We start from the raw sequence: 24,318 nt of genomic DNA, 5'->3' as shown, positions 1-24,318 counted from the left end.
CTTCCAGCATTTCATTTATCTGTTGAATTGTCACTTGGCTCCCTCCCCTGGCTCAACATTCTATTACAACTGCAGATATCCTTTCTACACAACCATGCAGACTTTTAACTCTTACATTTTTCACTGGGTTTGGGAATCCTCACTGGTTGCAACGGATAATCCAACAAGCTGAGTGGAATCAGCACAAATTGTGAACAGCAAAGGTCATATGGTTCATGGTCTGAAGAAGGGTTTCGGCCCGAAACGTCGCCTATTTCCTTCGCTCCATAGATGCTGCTGCACCCGCTGAGTTTCCCCAGCAATTTTGTGTACCTGTCATATGGTTCATGTCAGCTTACCTGTCCTGAATCCTAACTCGAGTAGGCACCTTACTGCAATATTTCATCATCTGTGTTAAACTTGGAATCAGTGGTAGAGAAACACTTGCAATGTGATTCATACTGCTATTACTTACAACAAAATTTGCCAATGGCTTGCAGCTAAAGAGGCATCCATATTTTCTGGGAGCATTATTTACATAACTATTGGTGAAAGCATTGAAATAAAACATGTAAAAGAGACACAATCTACTAGGGCAGTCGAGTTTGACCTTTCAAAGATTCTCTTGAGTAAGTGCTTTTCAACAATGCTCTGAGACAAAAACAAATCAAAAGGGAACATCTCCACTCTTCTACTTCTCCCCTCTATTATTTCATAACAGTTGGGATAGAATTACCATCTGCTATCTGTACCAAGGGGGTGGCTTGCCCAGAAGAATAATTCAGAACTGCAGAGACGAGGGCTCTGTTGCAAATAAAAAACAGAAAAAACACAGATGCCAAAGTTCTGAAATAAAAAATGAAAATGCAAGAAATAGTCAGATCAGGCAGCAACTGTGGAAGGAGAAACAAAGTCAAAGTTTCAGGCCTGGGACTCTTCTGAGGACCTGAAGCATCAACTCTGTTTTTCTTTCCATATCGGGTGCCTTATCTGCTGAGAGTATTGTAAGAAACCCTTGTGCCCCTCCACAGCAAGTTAGAAGTCAGGAGGAGGATTTTCCTCAGTGTGTTCCACAATTTCTGAGACTGCTCCTCGGAACCAAGTGACACCAAGATCTGGTGGCAATTCTCTCATTGCAGAGACTGCAAACCAGAGCTATAAATTACATTGCTGAGTGATTTCAAAGAACTTAATCCTCAGAGTGGAGTTGCACGTGGAAGGATAATTGCAGAGTCCCTGGATCCAGGGGTGGGTTGCCTACTGGTGAACGAATACAAACCAGATCACCTTCTGAATGTGGCGAGTCACATTACAGACACAATAGATTGAAACATTATCTTTATTTTTTACATTCAACAAAGATACAACAATTTATCATTTTTGGAAAGGCAACAGGGATCATATATATATATACATATATATATATATTATTTTTTTTAAACATGAACCATCTATAAAGATCTTAAGTGGAGAGTTACTGTTGAATGCGTTGGGGAGACATCATTCACTGTGGCACAATTTAACCCAATGTTGAGAGTGAATTCACAGGGCTCGTCACCATCTTTACCCTTTTCACTTTGCACTCAAAACTAGTTTAAGTCACATGTAGATAGAGTCCAATTACCTGAGTGGAGAAAATAGCTATCAGAAAATCAGAAGGAAAAAGGAAACAGCTCACAGCAAAGCATTTCGACTATTAACATAGGACCAATTTTTACTTTTTCCAAAAAGGTATCCTTACTAGCTTTTCTTGTTATTTCCCAGTTAACCACTGAGATATCCACTACGATTCTCAGCCTCAAATTCATGTTGACATTCTCCACATGGTCCTAGACAATGAACAGCCTGATGCAGAACTCATCTGAAGCCCAGACTCGTACATACATTCCAGCTACTGCCACTGGAGAACACAAATCTGAGCAGCTGAGAGGAAGAGCAGTGTGGTAATGTACAGCCATTAGCAACCTGCAGTGACTGCTCCCAGGGCTGCACAGCGGAAGACAAGCACTACCAGACCAGTGTCTTGGGAGTAGCCATGATGGGGGAGGCTGTGTTAACGTGCATGTGCTTTGTTGAGGGTAAGTGCTGAGGCTTCGACTCATGAAGCTTTGGCAAGGAGGCGGGGTGGAGGGTGACAAGAAGATAAGGTCCGAGTTTTTTTTAATTGAAGAGATTGGTTGAAGACGACTTTTGGCAAGCTGGCCTTCATCAGTCAGGGAATAAGTGTAGAAGTTGGAACATTATGTTATAGTTGCATAAGTCACTATTAAGACCACATTTGCGGTATTGCGTTGTGTTTTTGTCACCCTGTTATAGAAAAGATTATGCTAAGTTAGAAAGAATGCAGAGACGATTTACAAGGATGTTGCAGGGCATGAAGGCCTGTGCTATAGTAAGAGGTTGGGCAGGAGAGGACTTCATTTCCTGGAGCACATGAGACTGTGGTGTGATCTTATAAATGCCTGTTAGATTATGAGGGGGAATAGATATTGTAAATGCAGTCTTTTATCCAGGTTTGGAAATCAAGAACTAGAGGGCATAGGTTTAAGGTGAGAGGGGAATGAATTCTATACTATACTCATGACTGCGTAGCCGGTCCCAGTGCGAACTCCATCATCAAGTTCACTGACGACACCACTGTTGTGGGATGTATCACTGATGGGGATGAGTCAGAGTATAGAAGAGAGATCGAGCAACTGTCCATATGGTGCCAGCACAATAACCTGGCCCTCAACACCAGCATAACCAAGGAACTGATTGTGGACTTTGAAAGGAGTAGGATGGGGACCCACAGCCCCGTTTATATCAACGGGTCGATGGTTGAAAGGGTCAAGAGTTTCAAATTCCTGGGCGTGCACATCTCTGAAGATCTTTCCTGGTCCGAGAACACTAATGCAATTATCAAGAAAGCTCATCAGCGCCTCTACTTCCTGAGAAGATTACGGAGAGTCGGATTGTCAAGGAAGACTCTCTCTAACTTCTACAGGTGCACAGTCGAGAGCATGCTGACCGGTTGCATCGTGGCTTGGTTCGGCAACTTGAGCGCCCTGGAGAGGAAAAGACTACAAAAAGTAGTAAACACTGCCCAGTCCATCATCGGCTCTGACCTTCCTTCCATTGAGGGGATTTATCGCAGTCGCTGCCTCAAAAAGGCTGGCAGTATCATCAAAGACCCACACCATCCCGGCCACACACTCATCTCCCTGCTACCTTCAGGTAGAAGGTACAGGAGCCTGAAGACTGCAACAACCAGGTTCAGGAATAGTTACTTCCCCTCAGCCATCAGGCTATTAAACCTGGCTCGGACAAAACTCTGATTATTACCAACCACTTTCTGTTATTTGCACTATTAGTTTATTTATTCATGTGTGTATATATTTATATCATGGTATATGGACACATTTATCTGTTTTGTAGTAAATGCCTACTATTTTCTGTGTGCTTAAGCAAAGCAAGAATTTCATTGTCCTATACAGGGACACATGACAATAAACTCACTTGAACTTGAACTTGAACTATTTATTCATATGTGTATATATTTATATTACGGTATATAGACACATTGATCTGTTTTGTAGTAAATGCCTACTATGTTCTGTGTGCTGAAGCAAAGCAAGAATTTCATTGTCCTCTCAGGGACACATGACAATAAACTCACTTGAACTTAATAAGAACTTGCTGGACAACATTCTCACATATAGGGTGGTGGGTATATGTATCAAGCTGCAGAGGAAGTAGTTGCAGCAGGCACAATAACATAAAAAAAAACATTTTACTGGTATATGGATAAGAAAGGTTTCGGGAGATATGGACCACATGCAAGAAAATGGGACTAGCTAAGATTGGCCATCTTTATCAGCATGGCGAACTTGGGCCAAAGGGCGCATTTCCGTGCTCTCTGACTATGACTAAATCTTAACTAACCTCCTTCCACCTAGACGAAGGATGCATGAGACCCAGTCTGTCCAATGATGGACTGACAGTCAATGCATTGTCTGGTGAAGACAAATTTCTATCTGAAATGTCCTCGCTCTTCAGGGAACGGGGATTCCCCTCCTCCACCATAGATGAGGCTCGCACCAGGGTCTCTTCCATACCCCGCAACACTGCTCTCTCTCCCCATCCCCGCACTCGCAACAAGGGCAGAGTCCCCCTAGTCCTCACCTTTCACCCCACCAGCCGGCAAATACAACAAATAATCCTCCGCCATTTCTGCCACCTCCAACGTGACCCCACCACTCGCCACATCTTCCCATCTCCCCCCATGTCTGCCTTCCGCAAAGACCGCTCCCTTGTCAATTCTTCCCTTCCCTCCCGTACCACCTCCTCCCCGGGCACTTTCCGTTGCAACCGCAAGAAATGCAACACCTGTCCCTTCACCTCCCCCCTCGACTCCATTCAAGGACCCAAGCAGTCGTTCCAGGTGCGACAAAGGTTCACCTGTATCTCCTCCAACCTCATCTACTGCATCCGTTGCTCTAGATGTCAGCTGATTTACATCGGTGAGACTAAGCAGAGGTTGGGCGATCGTTTCGCCGAACACCTCCGCTCAGTCCGCAATAACCTACCTGAACTCCCGGTGGCTGAGCACTTCAACTCCCCCTCCCATTCCCATCCGACCTCTCTGTCCTGGTTCTCCTCCATTGCCAGAGTGAGCAACACCGGAAATTGGAGGAACAGCACCTCATATTCCGCCTGGATAGCTTGCGTCCGGATGGCATGAACATTGAATTCTCCCAATTTTGCTAGCCCTTGCTGTCTCCTCCCCTTCCTTAACCCGCGAGCTGTCTCCTCCCATCCCCCCGCCCTCGGGCTCCTCCTCCTCCCTTCCTTCTCCCCCCCACCAGTCTGAAGAAGGGTTTCGGCCCAAAACGTCACCCATTTCCTTCGCTCCATAGATGCTGCTGCACCCGCTGAGTTTCTCCAGCATTTTTGTGTACCTAAGACAAATTTCTAACTGGGAGTATGGGGCATTGTGATCAGGAGAGGCAAAGAGGCCTGCTGTTGGATGCACCGCACTTGGATCATGCTAGAGAGGTTAACTGAAAGACCAGGCTGCTGTAGAGGAACAACAAGGAGAGGAGAAATGTGGGGCAACCACTGTGTTAAGGGGTTGTCCCAACTCCCTTACCATTTATCCTGACTTTCCCCTCCACAAAATGAACTGAGCATTTTCAAAATAGTGAAACCATTGACGTGAAGGTCAAAAGCAACTTGGGGATTCTTGTGCATAGATCAATTTTTTTAAATGGGCATACAGAAAATAATCAACAAAAGTCCAGTGCAGATCTAGCCTTAAGATTACATGAAGACAGTAGTTATATATGCAAAATGTTGGTTAAACTACAGTGAGCTTTCAAAACATCATCTCAGAGGAAAAAAGCATTGGTTTAGTTTTGCTTAGAAGTACAGCACAGCCCTTTGGCCCACCGCGTCCGCACTGATCAGCGATCCCCGCACATTAACACTATTCTACATACACAAGGGACAATTTACATTTATACCAAGCCAATTATTCTACTAACCTGTACATCTTTGGAGTGTGGGAGGAAATCGATCTCAAAGAAAACCCACACGGTTCACGGGAAGAACATACAAACTCCGTACAGACACCACCCGTAGTCACGATCGAACCTGGGTCTCTGGCGCTGTAAGGCAGCAACTCTACTGCTGCACCACTGTGGTCTGGGAGGGAATCCTGCATTGATTTGCAAGATTGATAGCGATGAACTCCAAACAAACTGGGATTGTATTCCTCAGAATTCAGAGGGATAAGGGATAAGGGGGATTGGAGATTGTAACATTAACGTGGACCGCTCCAGTTTAAACAAATGCAATCAACCTGGCGTGCACAATCAAATAAGATCAAATAGAACAAGTTGTCCTACAACTTTAGGCTGTGCACGCCATACGCAAGAATAATAATAATAATAATAAATACTTTATTGATCCCCTCAGGGAAATTCAGACGAAGACGAAGAAGACGAAGACGAAGAAGCATGACGACAGATGGCACAATGGGCTGAGTGTTCGGCTGGCAACCGGAAGGTAGCTGGTTCGAATCCCGCTTGGAGTGCATACTGTCGTTGTGTCCTTGGGCAAGACACTTCACCCACCTTTGCCTGTGTGTGTCCTTGGGCAAGACACTTCACCCACCTTTGCCTGTGTGTGTGGATGTAATTATGTGAAGCACTTTGGGGTCAATGCAAGTTGACTAAAAATGTGCTATATAAATAAAGACATTTAATTTTAATTTTAATTTTAAGGATGATTTGATTGAAATTATGAGAAGGGAAAAATAACATTGTTCAGAAAAAAATAAATCAAAGTGCTGGAGTAACTCAACAGGTCAGGCAACATTTCTGGAAGACATGATAGGTGATGTTCCTGGAGGGATCCTCTATCGGGCTAATTGTAGTAGTGAGGAGAAAGCTGGAAAAGAGATGGGGGGGGGGCTAGAATAATTTGTAGTGTTGAGAGCTTGGACTTAAACCCATATTCAAAATATTAGAGCCAGTCAATCAGAAGAAAAATTCTCAAAAGCTTCCGCAAAACAAATGCTGGTCGAATCAATGTGTAGGAAGGAACTGCAGATGCTGATTTAAACTTAAGATAGACGCAAAAAGCTGGAGTAACTCAGTGGGTCAGACAGCATGTCTGGAGAAAAGGAATAGGTGGCATTTCACAGTCGAGACCCTTCTTCAGACTGAATCTCTCTTGTATTAGCAAAATAACCCAGCTGCTAACAGGCAACTGAATCATCCTACAGTGATCAGAGAGCAGTGCTGAACTATCTACCTCTAATGTCCCACAGATTATCTTTGACCTGACTTTGCTGGCTTTACCTTGCACTAAAAGTTATTCACTTATCTTATACCTTTACACTGTAAATGGATTGATTGTCTGAATAGGATAGGAATAGGAATACTTTGTCACACGTGACTAGGCACAGTGAGATTCTTTGCTTGCATGTACAATGTATACAAATAGCAGCCACCTACAGCGCTGACAAAGTTACGAAGCACGTTGACTCCCCCTTTTGTTCTCCCCCCACACCTACCTACCTCCCCCCCCCTCACACACAGCGGTCCCTCCATGCCAAGTCCTCCATTGTTCTTCCCCTCCCCCTTCACAGCGGTCTCCCCATTGACCGTGGGTCGACCTGTGAGGCATCGCCGCCACCGCGAGGCTTCACCACCACCCGAGGCTCCATCGTCACGAGGGGTCACTGCTGTCGACACCCCACTTCACGCCTCCATGAGACTCAACTGACCCAGACTCTGACCCGCGAGGCCCCGGCCAGGCTCCGACCCAGGCTTCTACATGGCGATCCGGGAGGCATGGAGACCGCGGCACCTCGATAAAGACCTCCGGCTGCGTTCCCAGTCCACAGCCATCGCCTGTGGAGATGGACTGGATGGAAGGAGGTAACGAGCCTGTGATCAACTGGGCTGCAGGTTCAGGCGGTTAAGAGCAGAGCAGATGCCAAATCAGGAATGTATTGTCTTCCTGCTGACTGGTTAGCACGCAACAAAGAGCTTTTATCTATACCGTGGCACATGTGACTATAAACTATACTGAACTGAACTGATGCCAAATCAACTGTTAATGTTAACTCTTGCATTCAGTTCGCCAGGTGCATTAAAAAGGCAGCTAATAACAGATGGTCAAGTTTAATCACCTACTTCTGTTCCCATGGCTCCCCTCGAGGACATCCACACTTGGCGTCATTGATAGATTTTATCAGGTGACTTAGTAGCAACAGGTTTCCTTTCACTGGACAATAATAAGGTTACTTCTCACCCTCTGTATGAACAGGTTTTCCTGGTCATGGCCACAATAACCACACTCAGGCAAGTGGACAAGCCCAGCAGCTGCAGGAATGTTGGAACAGAGGGCAGGTGTCGCATCCAGAAAGTCATGGTCATCGGCTGAGTTGGAATTTCCTGAATGTAGACAATGAATAAGCTTTAATCCTTCCTGTTCAGCAACTCCATTTAATGGTTATTTTGTACAAATAATTGCTTTTATTATGTGTTATCATTGCCCCGTCTTCTACAGGTGCACAGTAGAGAGCATACCGACTGCTTGCATCGTGGCCTGGTTCGGCAACTTGAACGTCCAGGAGCGGAAAAGACTGCAAAAAGTTGTGACCACTGCCCAGTCCATCACCAGCTCTGACCTCCCCACCATCAAAGGGATCTAAAGTAGTTGCTGCCTCAGAATGACAGTCAACATCATCAAAGATGCACACCATCCTGGCCACACACTCATTTCACCATTACCATCGGAAAGAAGGTACAGGAGCCTGAAAACTGTAACGTCCAGGTTCAGGAACAGCTTCTTCCCTACAGCCAACACGACAACAAATACTGAAATACAACAGACTATTATTATTATTGTACTATATCTGTTTATTTATTGAGTATGTGTGCATGTGTATATACACACACTCAACTTTTTTTCTCCCGTTATGTACTATGTTTACATATTCTGTTGTGCTGCAGCAGGGAGAAATGCCATTGTCCTATCTGGGACATATGACAATAAAACACTTGACTTTCTTGACTCTTGACTCTCTTGTAGGTAGAGGTCAAAGATTAGTTTATTTGAGAGAAACAGCATGGGAAAAGGCACACCGTGTCCACACTGACCATCGATCACTGATTCACACTCGTTCTATGTTATCCCACTTTCACTTCAACTCCCTACACACTCGAGGTAATTTACAGCAACTAATTAACCTACAAATCCGCACATCTTTGGGATGTGGGAATAAACTGGAGCATCCAAAGGAAACCCATGTAGTCACAAGGGGAAGGTGCAAACTCTCCACAGACAGCACCGAACGTCAGGATCACTGTGTATATTTACAGTTGGGAATATGTCCTTATGTCCCACAAGCTAAAGCACAGTTCATTCCTACTCTCCAGATATACTAACGCTTATCACAGAAACCAGTCACTCAACTTCAAGTCTGTTTTATTACTCAATCACCAGGCTGATTTAGTAACAGGTGGCTTACAGTTTTAGTTTAGGTTTCTCAGCACTTACTTGAACCTCAGGCTCGAGACTCCATATTGCTGCCTCTGGAATGATTCCCACTGCACACATTACCTGCAGATGGAACACGGGCTGAATGACAACATTGCTCAGCAATTATTCTCACACACAGATATTTCAAACTGAACCAAACTTGAACTCGGATTCTATCTGTTCAGTGTCATCTCAGGGGAGAGTATAATGACTAACCCATGCTGAAATTACCACCACTGCATACAGTTGTTCAGATGTGTTTGTTAGTGGGGAAATACACGATTTTTCAAGTTTAAAGCAGGATATAATTCTAATGAAAAACAACATTTGGACAATACTTTGACAAAACGGAACAATATATTGATAAATATATACAAATAGAACATGCTGCAAATAATCAACATATCTATGGACCTTTCACTGCTGTTTCCGCTTCTCCGCTTCTCACTTCACAGAAGGCCTGCCACATTGCTCCAGCTTTTTCTTTTAAGTTTTAGGTCACCAGAATTTACAGTATTTGCCTATTACTCTGGTGACAATTCAAAACCAGTGCCCACAAGCACACTGATGCCACTCGCTCCTATCCTCTGTCAGCATTGATTTAGCCGATCCCAACAGCATGATCATCTTTAACATCCCCAAATGCCCTTCCTCCTCTAAATAAGAAGTTAGTGTGGGCAGGCTATTCCAGTATGTTCTAATACATATTTAATTTGCCAGAGAAATATACAGAGGCTTGACTGAAGTGATCAATGGTTGGTGGGGGAGTCATTGCATTTAGGTCTCATTCCTGGTTTACCTCTCTGGCAGCACGTTCCCCAGCCCGTACCGCTCCATCCATGTACCCACTCCACTTGGTAGCCGTTTCGGTGCCAGCAAAGTAGAGTCTCCCAAAAGGCTCTCGTAGAACTCTGCACATTGAAAGCAATGTGTATCAGTTAATTCATCAAACCAAGTCAGTTTATCTAATACTGAGTAGTCATCTCCTGTTTAGATCAGAATCTGAATACGTTGTCCCTCATTGAATTTTGTGCAACATGTGCTGTCCAAGTGTTTGACCTCACAGGCCACTGTGGAGCCTTGGGTCCTAAATAGAAAACACTAATGTTCATTAGTTTGTTTATATCGCCATCTGATGATATCAACAAATCTCAGTTATGGATGCAGGAGTTGTCCACTGGGGAGGCAGCAGTGCTATGAAAAGTCCTTTTCAAAATCCACTTGCCGGATCTCCTATTTGCCTCTGAGATTTGTAAGAGATATAGCCGGTAGAAACATAGAAACAAGGTGCAGGAGTAGGCCATTCGGCCCTTCGAGCCTGCACCGCCATTCATTATGATCATGGCTGATCATCCAACTCAGTATCCTGTACCTGCCTTCAAGGCACCTACTACAAGGCCTTAAAGATACCACCAAAAATGTCTTCCATTTTCACTGGAAGAATGTGAAGAAAGGTCGGTGTCCACTCCCAGCTCGACATCCCACACATGAGCCTCTAGTTACACTCAGTCATATTAGCAGGCCCAGCACCAGACTCCCAATCCAGGCACTCTGTCCTCATCTCCATAACTGGAAGAGTTATCCAACAGACAAACAAAAAGATTCAAGGACGCACATAAAGTCTACTTAAAAAATACAAACTCCTCCTAGAATCCCAGGCTCATAACCATTATTCCAGATGGAATGGAAAGCCTAGTGTCCATGTATTGGGAGCTCATTGAAGTCCAACATAGTGATGGAAAGTGTGCACCACCACACAAATTATCCACCTGCGCTTGTCATCAGTGGAAGAGTCTGTGGCTCCTACAATAGTCACCTCAGAACCCCAAAACTGGAGTGGAACCATTCATCCTTGAGTCTGAGGGATTGCTTAATAAAATAGGCCAGCAAGCACCATGGGGATGGATGCACAACTGTTAGTATGGTTTAGGACATGTGCAGCAGAGTTTTAGATGATCTAAAGTTGAGATAAACTAGTTCGAGGGAGTTCAGGTGCATTTGTATTGGAATTATTATATCTTATGGCAACAAGGGAGGAAATAAAATTGTTCAATTGTAGATTACTAGAAGGAAAGCTGGAGTTAGGCAATGTTATAGAGGCAGAAATAGATGGCATGGATAAGTAGTGCAATACATAACTCTGAGACAAACATGAGTCCGAGCTTGTGAATAGTCTAGCTCTGTTTCAGAAGAATTACAACAGATACTATTCATCTGCAGAGGTCCATCTTGGTTGTAAGCATAATGTTGATCCCATTTACTTGACAGAAGGGACATTCTGTTCTATGTTGCAGCTATCAAGAGCAAATATTGTGACGTGCGTACCTGCCAAACTGAACAAATGTTCCGGGTGGGAAATATGCAGTGTAGCAGCCACCTGAATACTGCTCTGCACACCAGTCCTTCTCTTCATAATGAACAGCCTGGCAGAAATAAAAGTTAATCTTGTCATTACCTGTAATCAGAGACAGCCTTAAGCCGATTGGACCGATTGCTCCCAATTGTCCCCGCGATTAAGGGGACCCCGCGCCAGAGTTATCTAATCTCGGCTAGGGTAGATCTACCCCGGGTGGAGGGGGGAGAGAGGGGCGGAGAGAGAGTAGAGGGGTGTGAGGGGGAATGGAGAAGGAGGAGATGGGTCGTTCGCTCACGGCAGCGCTCCCGCCCCTCCAGTCGCCGTGCTTCACACACACAGCCCCGGCTCCACCCTCTCTCTCCCCATGGAGATGCGGTGAACAATACATGGAGGGCCAGCCCGGGGTTTGGAGCAACGTTTACAAACATCGGCCTCAGCTCACACCCGTCCGCCCAGACCCTGGCATCTGCTCCCGCCGCCGGCCCTCTCCCTCCCTTCTCTCCTTCCCTCCCTCCTTCCTCTCTCTTTTCCCTTCTCTCATTCGCTCCATCCCTTCTTTCTCTCCTTCCCTCCCTCCTTTCTCTACTTTCCTCCCTCCCGTCCTTCCTCCCTTCTCTCCCTCCCTTCCCTCCCACACACACATAACGCACAGACAACTAACACACACAACTAAGTTAGGATGGGGTAGAAGCCCAAAGGGTAGGATGGGGCTGAAGCCCAAAATTTAATGCCTGGACTGTTTTTCACCAATGGTTATTGGTTTTCCAGGATCTATTTAATTAAATTACTTTTTTTTTCATTTCAGTCACTAAAACAAGACGTATTGTAACTATATACTTTTCAGAGGTGATCTACACATTTTGCTTGTTACTTGTAGGCTTACATGTATGCAATTTTATATTAAAATGTAGCTTAGATCTGTTTGGTCCACTAAGTCGCATGCACTTTTTAAGCGCACATTTTGATTATTTTCCATTCTACCATAGAGATATAAAGTCTATTATAGACTTTAATTATATTTCTATTAATCTACAGACCTTGGCTGGGAACCTGGGGCTCACCAAAATTGTTCCCAATTGGGCCCCGCACCTCCTAAGGCCGGCCCTGCATGTAATAATAACAACAGATGTATGTGGGCACTCAATTTCTGTGTAGGCACACAATTAATTTTCTGAGCGCATAATATGAACATAATTTTTGAATATTCTTTGAACAATAGTCATTGTAAGGCATGAACCAACTGGAGAAAATGGTGACCATATTACCGAGGGAAGGACAAACAAGAATAAAATTACCATTTTTATAATGGGACTGCTGTTGGGCCTTTGTCATGGAGTCATAAGAGTCGAAAAGGTACCCCTCAGGTTCCTATTAAATCTTTTCCCCTTCACCTTAAACCTATGTCCTCTTGTTCTCCATTCGCCTCTGGGGGAGACCCTGTGCACTTGCCCAAGAATCAATGGCAAGTGACAAGCAGATCAATATTTGTTTTTGGCCCGTGGATGTACGAGTGGCATTTTCAGAAGTGAATCCCAACCCCTCTCACCCTTCTTTAGAGAGTGCTTACATACAGGGCTTCCTCTGTTCCCAGAACTTTTGCATAAATCTGGCAAATTCTTTTCTTCCTGAAAAAGAAACAAGACCTTGTGCCAAAAATCTCAACTAAAAAAATCACTAGGTTAAAACCGTGGCATAAAATATCACAGCCATTGGAAATCTGATATAAATCAAAGGATGGTAGAAAGAGAAAGACAGGCAGCTTCTGTGGAGAGAGAATTACTGTTTCATCAGCAAAGTTTTTAAGATGGAGCAGATGGGGCGGGAAATGGCAGGGAGAGCAAAAGGAACACCAGTGTCGGGATATGGGAGGAAAAGTAGGGGAGAATAAATAACAAAAATGGCTATAAAGTGAATTAAAGGAGCATAGTAAAGACATATATTGAATAATAAGTGGGTTTTGAGATGATGAAATTAGGAGGAGGAATACAACATTTGAAGTGACCAGAAGGAGGGAAATAAAAACTGTGAATGTAGGAAATATAATATACAAAGGTAGAAATAGGGGTAATAATCTGAAATTGTTGAATTCAGTGTTGTCCTAAGAACTGTAATGAGCCTGGTGAAAAGATGAGGATGGATATCAGAGTGGATTTGGGAGAGTGAAGTGAAATATTAAAGTGACACGAGTCTTGAAACTCAGGGAAGTCCTTGCGCATTGCAAAGAAGTGTTCTGAAAAGTTGTCACCTTATCCATGTTTGTTTCTTTTTAGTGCAAACACAGCATTAACAACAAATGAAGATCATATAGGTGAGCATGCCATGAAGATTTTGGAATGCCAAGAAATGAAGGGATATGGTGCAGGAAAGTGGTGCTGAGGGAGGGTTACACGGGAACAGGTTCAAGGATCTGACTAGTAGAACGGGAAAAGGCTCACTGGTCTGTTTAGTTGCAAATCAGTTTTATTGGCAAGAGAGGACAAAAACAATCTCTCTCCTCTCCCCCCCCCTAAATATAGCTCTACCGGCCAAAGCCCAGTGGGCTTTAAACATAGGTTAATTAAACATACAAGGTTAATTCCTGGGATGACTGAGATATTCATATGCTGAGAGAATGGTGCAGCTGGGCTTGTACACTCTGGGGTTTAGAAGGATGAGAGGGTACCTCATTGAAACATATAAGATTGTTAAGGGCTTGGACATGCTAGAGGCAGGAAACATGTTCCCGATATTGGGGGAGTCCAGAAGCAGGGGTCACAGTTTAAGAATAAGGAGTAAGCCATTTAGAACGGAGACGAGGAAACACTTTTTCTCACAAAGAGTGGTGAGTCTGGAATTCTCTGCCTCAGAGGGCAGGGGAGGCAGGTTCTCTGGATGTTTTCAAGAGAGAGCTAGATAGGGCTCTTAAAAATAGCAGAGTCGGGGGATATGGGGAGTGGGCAGGAACGGGGTACTGATTGGGGATGATCAGCCATGTTCACATTGAATGGCGGTGCTGGCTCGATGGGCTGAATGGCCTACTCCTGCACCTATTGTCTATTGACCACAATGCTATGGGTCACAGACTGTTCTGGAAATTTCTCGTATAACAGGGAGAAGGTAGGCCAGGTTGTTATTGAACAGTGAAGCAAACACAATAAGGCTGAATGTCTAACTCCTGCTTCCAATTTTTTTTCTCTAATGCTTTAAGCACAAATAAATTTGCACTGCATGTGGAGAGATGTTTTGAACCATGGAATTGGTTCCTCGAAATTGGAACTGCTTCCCTTCCAATTTAAGTTGGAAGGGAGGAGGTTAACAGACATTAGTTGCAAATCCTCCGATTGCATGGTACTGGATGTTGGTGCAGCTGGTAAAAGTGGAGCAGATTCCTGGTCCTCGTGAAATGCTTAAAATGGGGGCATTGGTGCACGGTAGATTATGGCCCAAGGGTGAGGACTCCAGAAATGATGATGATTTATCAACGTGCATCTTGGTTTGGTGGATGGTGAGGAGAAGAGCTCATGAGAGCATGAGAAATGCAGACAATGAAACAGGCACGGGTGATGGCCCACTTAACCCAAGATTGAAGAGAAAGCAAGATACAACAGAAGCGGTATTGTGGAAGGTGGCATTGTCAGAGCAAATGTGGTGGAGAAGAACATTTGCAGAATGACATGGAGTCCTTATAGAAACAGGGCAGAAAGAAATGTAATGTTAAATGTTGTGTCGCAAAGCTGTCACTTTAATTTTCCATCCCACTGGCCTCTCCATTTGTAGCTTCCTACACCATCTCAACAAAGCTCAAAGCTCATTGGGGGTTCAGTATTGATGTGGATAGAGAACTGGCTGGCAAACAGGAAGCAAAGAGTAGGAGCAAACGGGTCCTTTTCACAATGGCAGGCAGTGACTAGTGGGGTACCGCAAGGCTCAGTGCTGGGACCCCAGCTATTTACAATATATATTAATGATCTGGATGAGGGAATTGAAGGCAATATCTCCAAGTTTGCAGATGACACTAAGCTGGGGGGCAGTGTTAGCTGTGAGGAGGATGCTAGGAGACTGCAAGGTGACTTGGATAGGCTGGGTGAGTGGGCAAATGTTTGGCAGATGCAGTATAATGTGGATAAATGTGAGGTTATCCATTTTGGTGGCAAAAACAGGAAAGCAGACTATTATCTAAATGGTGGCCGACTAGGAAAAGGGGAGATGCAGCGAGACCTGGGTGTCATGGTACACCAGTCATTGAAAGTAGGCATGCAGGTGCAGCAGGCAGTGAAGAAAGCGAATGGTATGTTAGCTTTCATAGCAAAAGGATTTGAGTATAGGAGCAGGGAGGTTCTACTGCAGTTGTACAGGGTCTTGGTGAGACCACACCAGGAGTATTGCGTACAGTTTTGGTCTCCAAATCTGAGGAAGGACATTATTGCCATAGAGGGAGTGCAGAGAAGGTTCACCAGATTGATTCCTGGGATGTCAGGACTGTCTTATGAAGAAAGACTGGATAGACTTGGTTTATACTCTCTAGAATTTAGGAGATTGAGAGGGGATCTTATAGAAACTTATAAAATTCTTAAGGGGTTGGACAGGCTAGATGCAGGAAGATTGCTCCCGATGTTGGGGAAGTCCAGGACAAGGGGTCACAGCTTAAGGATAAGGGGGAAATCCTTTAAAACCGAGATGAGAAGAACTTTTTTCACACAGAGAGTGGTGAATCTCTGGAACTCTCTGCCACAGAGGGTAGTCGAGGCCAGTTCATTGGATATATTTAAGAGGGAGTTAGATGTGGCCCTTGTGGCTAAGGGGATCAGACGGTATGGAGAGAAGGCAGGTACGGGATACTGAGTTGGATGATCAGCCATGATCATATTGAATGGCCGAATGGGCTACTCCTGCACCTAATTTCTATGTTTCTATGTAAGCTTTGCACTCCTGTCTGGGCACGTTTATAACTCTTGTGACAAGGTCGAATTCAACTTTTTAGAAAACCGGCTATTTCATTTTGTAATGAAAAAAAATCATTTACCTGCAATATTGCCTGCCACATATATCTGTTGAAGCAGTTAATGGAGGACCAAAGCACACACGGGGGATGATGAAGTGAGGGGACTGGGTAGAAAGTAGAAGAGTGGGAAAAATTAATGTGGGAAAATTAAAGTAATTTAAAGTTGTGGATTCCATGGATTTCATTAAAGGCTCCGTGGTTTCCTCTAACTGATTAATTTTTTTTAAAGGTTTGCTCAATATTTTAATTTTTAACGTTAAGCTCATATTATAGGAGTGAAGGTCAAACTGGGCAGTATCTGACCTGGAACAGTAGTCTGGAATACTTAAGGTAAAACTGAAAGCTATTTTCATACCTCTCCTGATAAACTTTACAACCACAATCCCAGTGGATAATAGGGGTCGAGGAAAGAGCATTGACGTCGCGGCCCTGTTTCCACCACTAACAAGAAACACAAGCAGTGCAAGACGCCATTGTATACAGATGTCGAGAAGTGTGTCAGCTCTGGCTGAACAATGTCTAATCTTGTGATCTGGACTCGATAAGAAGTGGATAATATGCTATTTGCACTAATATGTGAAGAATCACTCAGTTAATTGCTCTTTAATTTACAGAACCATTGTGGAATAAAGCCATTTATAATGCTCACAATTTTAATAAAAGATGGAAGCACATGGAATGTTGTTGCACGCTCTCATTCCTTTTTCTAAACAGTGTTCTACAGGGGAATTTTGCCAACACTACTGAAAACGGTTGAGATCACCCTCATTAAACACTGGAGAACATTTGTAAAGCCTTTCTTTACACGTCAGTTGATTTAAAACAAAATTATATAAGGTGACACAATATCAGATCAAATATTACAACACCCACCTCTCTGCTTTGGTGAGATCAAGCAAGAGTCGAGCCTTCCTCGCCAGTATAAACCTAGAAATAAATAGCAGTGTTCATATACAACCTAATAATCCAGCTCTTGATCAATGGGAGGCAACTGATATCTGGCATCTGACATCAAGATAAACGGCAGATGCAGGAATCTGATTTTTGCATCTGGGTTTGCTAAATTTCAGGAATTGGTTCCTCTTTTTCTTAGAGTTTAACAATATAAGAGTCAATTTCATTAACACAAATAATTTGACAGGGATTGACAGAATAGATACTGTTTCTATTAGCCAGAGCATCTAATTCTGGGGTGGGGATGGTGGTGGGTGAGGCGTGGCTGTCTCAGGACAAAGAAAACCAGTTAGAAGAGAGACACAAGGGACTTCTGGAATCTGGAGTTTAAAAAAAAAACAATCTGCTGGATAGCAATCAGTGAGTTGAGCAGCATCTGTGGGTGGAAAGGAATGTTTGACACTTCGGGTCGAAACCCTGCATCAGGACTGAGAGTGGAGATGGCCAGTACTGAGAGAGGGAGATGTGTGGCCCCTTTGTTTGTACCCCACAGATTTGCTCGATGCATTGATTTCCTCTAACAGATTTGTGAATGCTAAAGAGGGATCATGTCTTTTGTGTAAATTATGTTAAATGTTTGGGTTGTGAAATGCTCAGTGAATGCATTAATTCATGCTGAGACGTTCAGATTTATGGACACAAAATGAATCAAGGGAATAGAATAGGGGAGGAAAGTGATCAAGCATACAGTAGAATTATCCATCATTGTAAATAGTGACAGGGTCATCTCAATACTCCTTTTCCTATTTCTTATATTTTTAAAAGTTGTAGAGTAAATGGTTATGTTAATGGTTTGTATATAGCAAAGTACATTCAACAAATTTGAAACTAAATGTGGTTAAAATGTTAGGTGCAAGATATGACAATGCTTCAAAGGCTAGAATAATAAAGAATTCATTAATTTTTATGTGTTTTACAGGATTTGGAGTCCACGGTTCCCCTTGAAAATTTACATATGTGGGAAAGTATCAGGATAGTAGAGATCCAGATACACTGGCTAAAACATTTTTTGACAAGCCCACACTCAACCTACCCTCACGTAATTTAATGCATATCCGTATGAAAAGGGATGTCAGAACAGACGTACTGTTCTTGTCCACATTTAATGTCCAGTGACTTAAAATTACCCTCTCACATTTTATTTTCTTTCAGCTATCTACGCGCTCTGGAATTCCCTTCCTATAACAGGCCCTTCGGTCCAACTTGCCCAGGCCGAACAAGATGCCCCATCTATACTACTCCCACCTATCCATGTTTGGCCCTTATCCCGAAAACCTTAAACCTTTCCTATTCATGTACCTGTCCAAATGTCTTTTAAATGTTGTTATAGTACCTGCCTCAATTACCTCTTCTGGCAGCTCTTTCCATCAACCCACCACCCTCTGTGTTAAAGAGTTCCTCTTCAGTTGATCCTATCTTTCACCTCTCACCTTAAACTTATGTCCCCAGGTTCTTGATTCCCTACTTTGGGTAAAAGATCATTTATTTTCCTCATGATCTTATCCACCTCACCCTCCTGTGTTCCATGGTATAACATCCTAGCCTGCTCATCCTTTCCCTATAACTCATGCCCTCAAGTCTGGACAACATCCTTGTAAGTCCCATCTGCCCTCTTACCAGTTTAATGACATCCTTCCTAGAGCAGGGTGACCAAAGCTGAACACGATACTCCAAATGCAGCCTCACCAACATCCCGTACAAAAATATATATATTTTAGATTGATTATTAAAAATAAAAATGCATGCCATGACTTGCAATTGACAACATTTCAGGAAACCCCCTACTCATAATAAACTCCACAGCCTTGGCTACATTTGCAGTCATCTATTTGTTACTCAATGACTTCTCTGCATTAGCTAGTAATCGGTATAGTTACTACATTGTTCCCATGTACGCTTTGAGAATTTGCTGCACTAAATTCAATCCCTTTAAGATAAAAAAACGATATATTGCATTGTGCATTTCCTCAGCTCTGTGAACTATACCCCATAATTGCAGGGTGTGAACCATCAGGCTTGGTGTCATCCAGTGTCATGGAAATAGGTGACTCCTCATCTTCGATCATCATGGTTCCACAGAAACCTGTCACAAAAATCATGGTTTATTGTAGGCCATTAGGAAATATTTTGTGGTAGAATACAACCACTTTAGAATGCAGGCCTGATAAATACTGCAGTCTGTTTCCTTAGAATCACAGATTCTGTTCAGCACTGGGCTGAAGAGAACTAATGAAACAGACTGCATAAGGTTACGTTGTTACTGGATCATTTACTGATGCTCAGTGAAGTATTGACTTCACTCAGGGTTGAAAGGATGAACAAAGAATGTTTCCAAAGCATCTATCTATTGAGACTTAAGAACAAACAAAAACTGCAGAGGCAGAAAATGTGAAAGAAAATAATTCTGGAAAGAAATTTCCCAGTAAACTGGGAAAAGTAAAACATCAAGCATGCTTTAATTGCAGAGAACAGGGAAGGGTGGAATGAACAAAATGTCTTTGATAGAATGGAGACTAATGATATAAGGCATGCAGCACTATTTGAGAGAGGGTGGTGAAGACGCTTTAATCCCCACTGAACTATATGGAGGAAATGCAAATAATAATTGAATAAAACAGAAGCAAAACTTTTGGAGCAAATCTTTTACATGAAATCTGAAATAATAGAAATCCTGGAAGTACTCAGAATATCCAAGGGAAAATGTAAAGAGAAGCATTAATGTTACAAGTTTTCATAGAAGTGGCCAGTTCTGATAAAAACTGGTAAAGCCAGTTATCAGAAATAGTTCAATTCAGTTTTGAGTTACAAAAGATATAAAGTGCATTTCCAACATCTTTTGTCATTAACTTAAATTCAAAGAGCCCAACACAATACATGGATACACACATGCAAGAAAATACTTTATTGTGGTAAAATACCCTCAAGCACTTAAAAGGATCAAAGTCAATCGACAATGTCGAGTCACATTAGGGGTTATTAGATCAAATAAGTTGTAGAATATTCAAAATATACATACATTAAAAACAAGGGTAATCAGGGAGGTAGGGAATTTGTGCTTTGAGTCAGATGATGTGAGTTTGTACTAAACAAGTACGTTGCATCTGTATTCACCAAGAAGGGCATTGAGGACAGTAAGATCAGTGTGGACAATACTGACATGCAAGGGCAGTTTGAAATCAAGGTGTTTGAGCTCCTGAAGAACATTAAGGTAGATAAACCCTTGATGATAGGATCTATCCCAGATTATTAAGTGAGGCAAGAGGGAAGAATGCAGGAGCCTTGTCAACAATCTTTGCATTCTCAAGCACAGGTCTCTGAGGGCTGGTGAGCATCTAATGCTCCTTTGTTTAAGAAGGGAGGTAGGGGGAATCCAGGCAATTATAGGCCGGTGAGCCTCACGTCAGAGGTAGAGAAGCTATTGGAGAGCATCTTCAGGAGAGGATTTACTCCCATTTGAAAGAGAATACTACTGAAGGCCAGTCAGCATGGCTTTGTACAAAGCAGGCCGTGTATTACTAACGATATAAATTTTTGAGTAGGTGACAAAGATGATCAGTGAGAATAGGGCAGTGAATGTTGTTTACATGGATTTTTAATAAGGCTTTTAATAAAGTTTCCCCTTTGTAGGCTGATCCAGTAGATTAAGATACACGATTCATACTGGTTTGGCCACACGGATTCAGAACTGGCTTACTAATTGAAGAGCAGTGATGGTTTGGCAATTATATTCCTGTTCAATTTTTATTGCAAACAAAATATTGCAGAGAGCAAAACTTAAAGTTATTAATTTTTCATACACCTGATTTATGCAAAGATATAATTTAAATCAATGGGCAATGATAAATATTTTATGTGTAGGAAGGAACTGCAGATGCTGGTTTATAAAGATAAGACACAAAATGCTGGAGTAACTCAGCGGGACAGGCATCTCTGTATAGAAGGAATGGGTGATGTTTCGGGTCGAGAAGAAGGGCCTCGACCCGAAACATCATCCTTTCCTTCTATCCAGAGATAAATACTTTATACTAGTTACGTACCATATATAAAAGCCCCTATTACCTGCTGTAGTGAACCTAAAAGGCTCCATAGCATTACTTCAACAAGATTAGTGAGCTTTCTCTTGTCCAGCCACATCTTACAGTGCCCATAGCTGATTATCTGGTTAGCTATTTGTGGAAACCACAGCAATCTATATTTCAAAAGTAATCTATTATCTGTGAATATTTGAGATGTTCCATGGACTTAACAGTACTAAATAATGGCTGTTTATTTTTCTTAATCAGCATTTTTTCCCCCATCTTTTTGTGGGTTTTGGACTGTGCCCATTTCTAATTAGTCTGCATCACTCGACCCATACAGACCTTTCTCCTTCCAGAATGGCTGGTTGTAGTAGACCATGCATTTAATGATGGAGCCCATCGGCACCCGCTGGATCAACTGGTTACGAAGCGGAGGCACTGGAGGACTGAAGTGGATTTGCTGGGTGAGGGCAGGAGGAATAGCACAGATGACATAATCTGCCTGAATAAACCAGACAAAGAATTAACCAGAGAGTAATTGGTGCCATTCTGTACAAGACAAATATATCTCAAAAAATCGAAGCATTGCAGAATGAGAAGTTATAATAAAAGGTGTACCCGGAAGTGGCGTACACATGCAGGCGTGTGTCCAATTTCATCCACGACAAACATTATTTATACTCATTCAAATTGATTTTCAATTGCATGATGCTGAAAACCTAGTCTTGGGAGATGTATGAAGGCTGCAACCTACAACATGAACATACACGGTTAAGCCACGATGTATAAAATGGTTCTGTTGCAGAATTTACTGCACTACTACCAAAGTTATTGTAACGTGGGATTTTCCTGAACTACATTGATGGTACGCTGTGTGTCGTCAGGGATGATGCAGGGTTCGGCGGTGACCACACCGACACTCACAGCAGGATGAACTTGTGATTTATTCTATTTACAGTGGTAAAAATGCCCCTCACTGTCAGAGTGCACGTGCCATGATGCTGACGATCTGAGGCTTGACCCAGCATCTTAGTCCTGGTCTTCGAAAGAGGAGGTTTGGCGAGCTAAGGCTTCTTCCTGCAGTTCACACTTGTCTCAAGAGATGGTGCTGACAGTCTAGGTTTCTTAATGGCGGCTCAGCTTTGGGCTTGAAGAGGCAACTCTGGATTATCCTGGTGGCCAGTCTTTGCCCCTGTGCGTGTGTGGGTGCAGTCCCTCACGGTCTGTGGGCATGAAGAGGTTCTGACACCTCAGGGTTGCTGTGGCCTCAGCTTTAGCCTCAGTAGAGGCATTGGCTGTTTGAGCATCTTCCCGGCAGTCCAGTCTTGACCACAAGGTGGCGGTGGTGGTCTTAGGTTTGTCCCAGTGGATCAGTCTTCCTCGAACCTGTGACAGGGAAACACAGGGAGGTGCTCCACTTTGCTTCCCTTCCCTCTTTCTTCCTTCCTTCCTCTTTGCTGTTTGTTCCCTTGTCCTCTCCCTTCTCCCAGTCTGTCTCTCTGGCTAGAATTTTATAGGGAGTAGGCTGACAAGGTTTAAGTGGCCAGTCAATATCAGATAATGGACTCAGCTAAACCAATGCTGCCGAGCCTGTCCTGGCCTGTCAGCCCTTTACAGGGATCAGGGCGGCATCCAAGGGGGAGGATAATGTCACAGCTGATAGACCAGAACTTTACCGTCACCAGCAGCCTACAACTAATGTAACTTCTCGTGTTGCTTCACAAGTAGACAAATGTCAACTGGAGACAGAGAAGTTAGTTTGGGGAGATTTGTGAAGGAGCTGAGATCTGAAAAGACAGGCTTTGGGGGGAAATTATAGAGTGGATCCATCGTTACCAATGATAAAGCAAAGTGATAATAGACTAGACTCAGAGTAAGAGAATTTGGAGGAAAATGTAAATTGGTTGAACCTAAAATCAACAAGAAATGTAGTAATAATAATGGCTTAAATTTAAGCAGTGGGTTGGAGTGCAAGTGTGGGCCTAAAATGCCTGAAGTGATGGGCATGGAGGATTAAGTGTGGGACAGGAAATGAGCACCTGAGTTTTTGATGTTGGATCTCACACTGGGGATTGGATAGTGGTGATGAATGGGATGTCAGAATGTTGAGTGTTGGAGTAGTAGATCTAGAGTGACTAGTTTGTGCATATGACTTTTGGCGTGGAGAGCCAAGTTAAGGAGAGCAATGTTGTGGAGATGGAATGAAGGAAAGTGATGGAGGAAGTACGACATCTAAAACACAACATAGTTGCACAACTACATGCTGAAATAGGATTTGGTTTTAAAGAGTTTGAATACACAAATCGTAATTTTAATGCAGTACCTTTCATTAGTAAGTTGAGCGTGGAAACGGTATTATTTTGTAGCATAACCAGAGGCTACTGGGGTTGCTACCTACAATTGTTGTTGTGCAGCCAAGAACTGGTGTATGACCACATGCTCACATACCTTGTACCTCTCTCCATGCAGCGTCTCCACGTCAACAGTACCCTCCGCTTGTTTAACTCCCACCACCGGTCTGCTCAATCTCACACTGTCCTTCATTCTTTCAGCCAGACGCTCACTTATTTGTCCTGAGCCGCCAATAAATTTCCTTTCCTGAGAAAAGAAGCATTAACATCAATATGTCGCATCTTCAAAGAAAAACCAGTGGAGGAAACAGCATTTAAAATATCTTTATAACATTTCAAAATATTCTAGGAAAAGGTTTTTTTGGAAACAAGGGAAAGTGTGGCTGGGGAATGCATTGTTAGAGTAAGTGATTGAAGGATTAATCAGATGAGCATTTAGTAATAATTTCGATAAGAGGATAAAGAATCTGAAAATTTGGATGGGATTAGGATGATTTATTTTGTTCAGTATGGACTGATTTGTCCAAAAGGTCCATAATTCTCTGTAATTGTTCATATAAAGAGATCTGAATATTATGATACTCCAGCACCGTGTCTTTGTGTGTAAATTAGCACCTGCAGATTTTTATTTCTATATTGTGA

The 24,318-nt window shown here is 43.0% G+C and overlaps 1 protein-coding gene across 1 annotated transcript in view; it reads right to left on the bottom strand.

Moving 5' to 3' along the window:
- Positions 1-1,311: 1,311 nt before the first annotated feature.
- The window catches only part of LOC116979050 (amine oxidase [flavin-containing]-like), a 38,105-nt gene continuing 15,098 nt past the window's right edge, over positions 1,312-24,318 (bottom strand). Inside the window, exons 7-16 of the mRNA XM_033030462.1 lie at positions 23,774-23,923; positions 21,668-21,827; positions 19,293-19,389; positions 17,226-17,279; positions 12,939-12,996; positions 11,341-11,438; positions 9,815-9,926; positions 9,034-9,096; positions 7,783-7,925; positions 1,312-1,603 (exon numbers count right to left, since the gene is read on the bottom strand). Coding sequence (XP_032886353.1) covers positions 1,600-1,603; positions 7,783-7,925; positions 9,034-9,096; positions 9,815-9,926; positions 11,341-11,438; positions 12,939-12,996; positions 17,226-17,279; positions 19,293-19,389; positions 21,668-21,827; positions 23,774-23,923 — 939 coding nt within the window. The 3' untranslated portion in view covers positions 1,312-1,599. The remainder of the gene's footprint in view (positions 1,604-7,782; positions 7,926-9,033; positions 9,097-9,814; positions 9,927-11,340; positions 11,439-12,938; positions 12,997-17,225; positions 17,280-19,292; positions 19,390-21,667; positions 21,828-23,773; positions 23,924-24,318) is intronic.

The sequence above is a fragment of the Amblyraja radiata genome, chromosome 12 (assembly GCF_010909765.2).
Source record: "Amblyraja radiata isolate CabotCenter1 chromosome 12, sAmbRad1.1.pri, whole genome shotgun sequence".
In the NCBI taxonomy this organism is placed as follows: domain Eukaryota; kingdom Metazoa; phylum Chordata; class Chondrichthyes; order Rajiformes; family Rajidae; genus Amblyraja; species Amblyraja radiata.
This window is presented reverse-complemented; position numbering and strand designations above follow the sequence as displayed.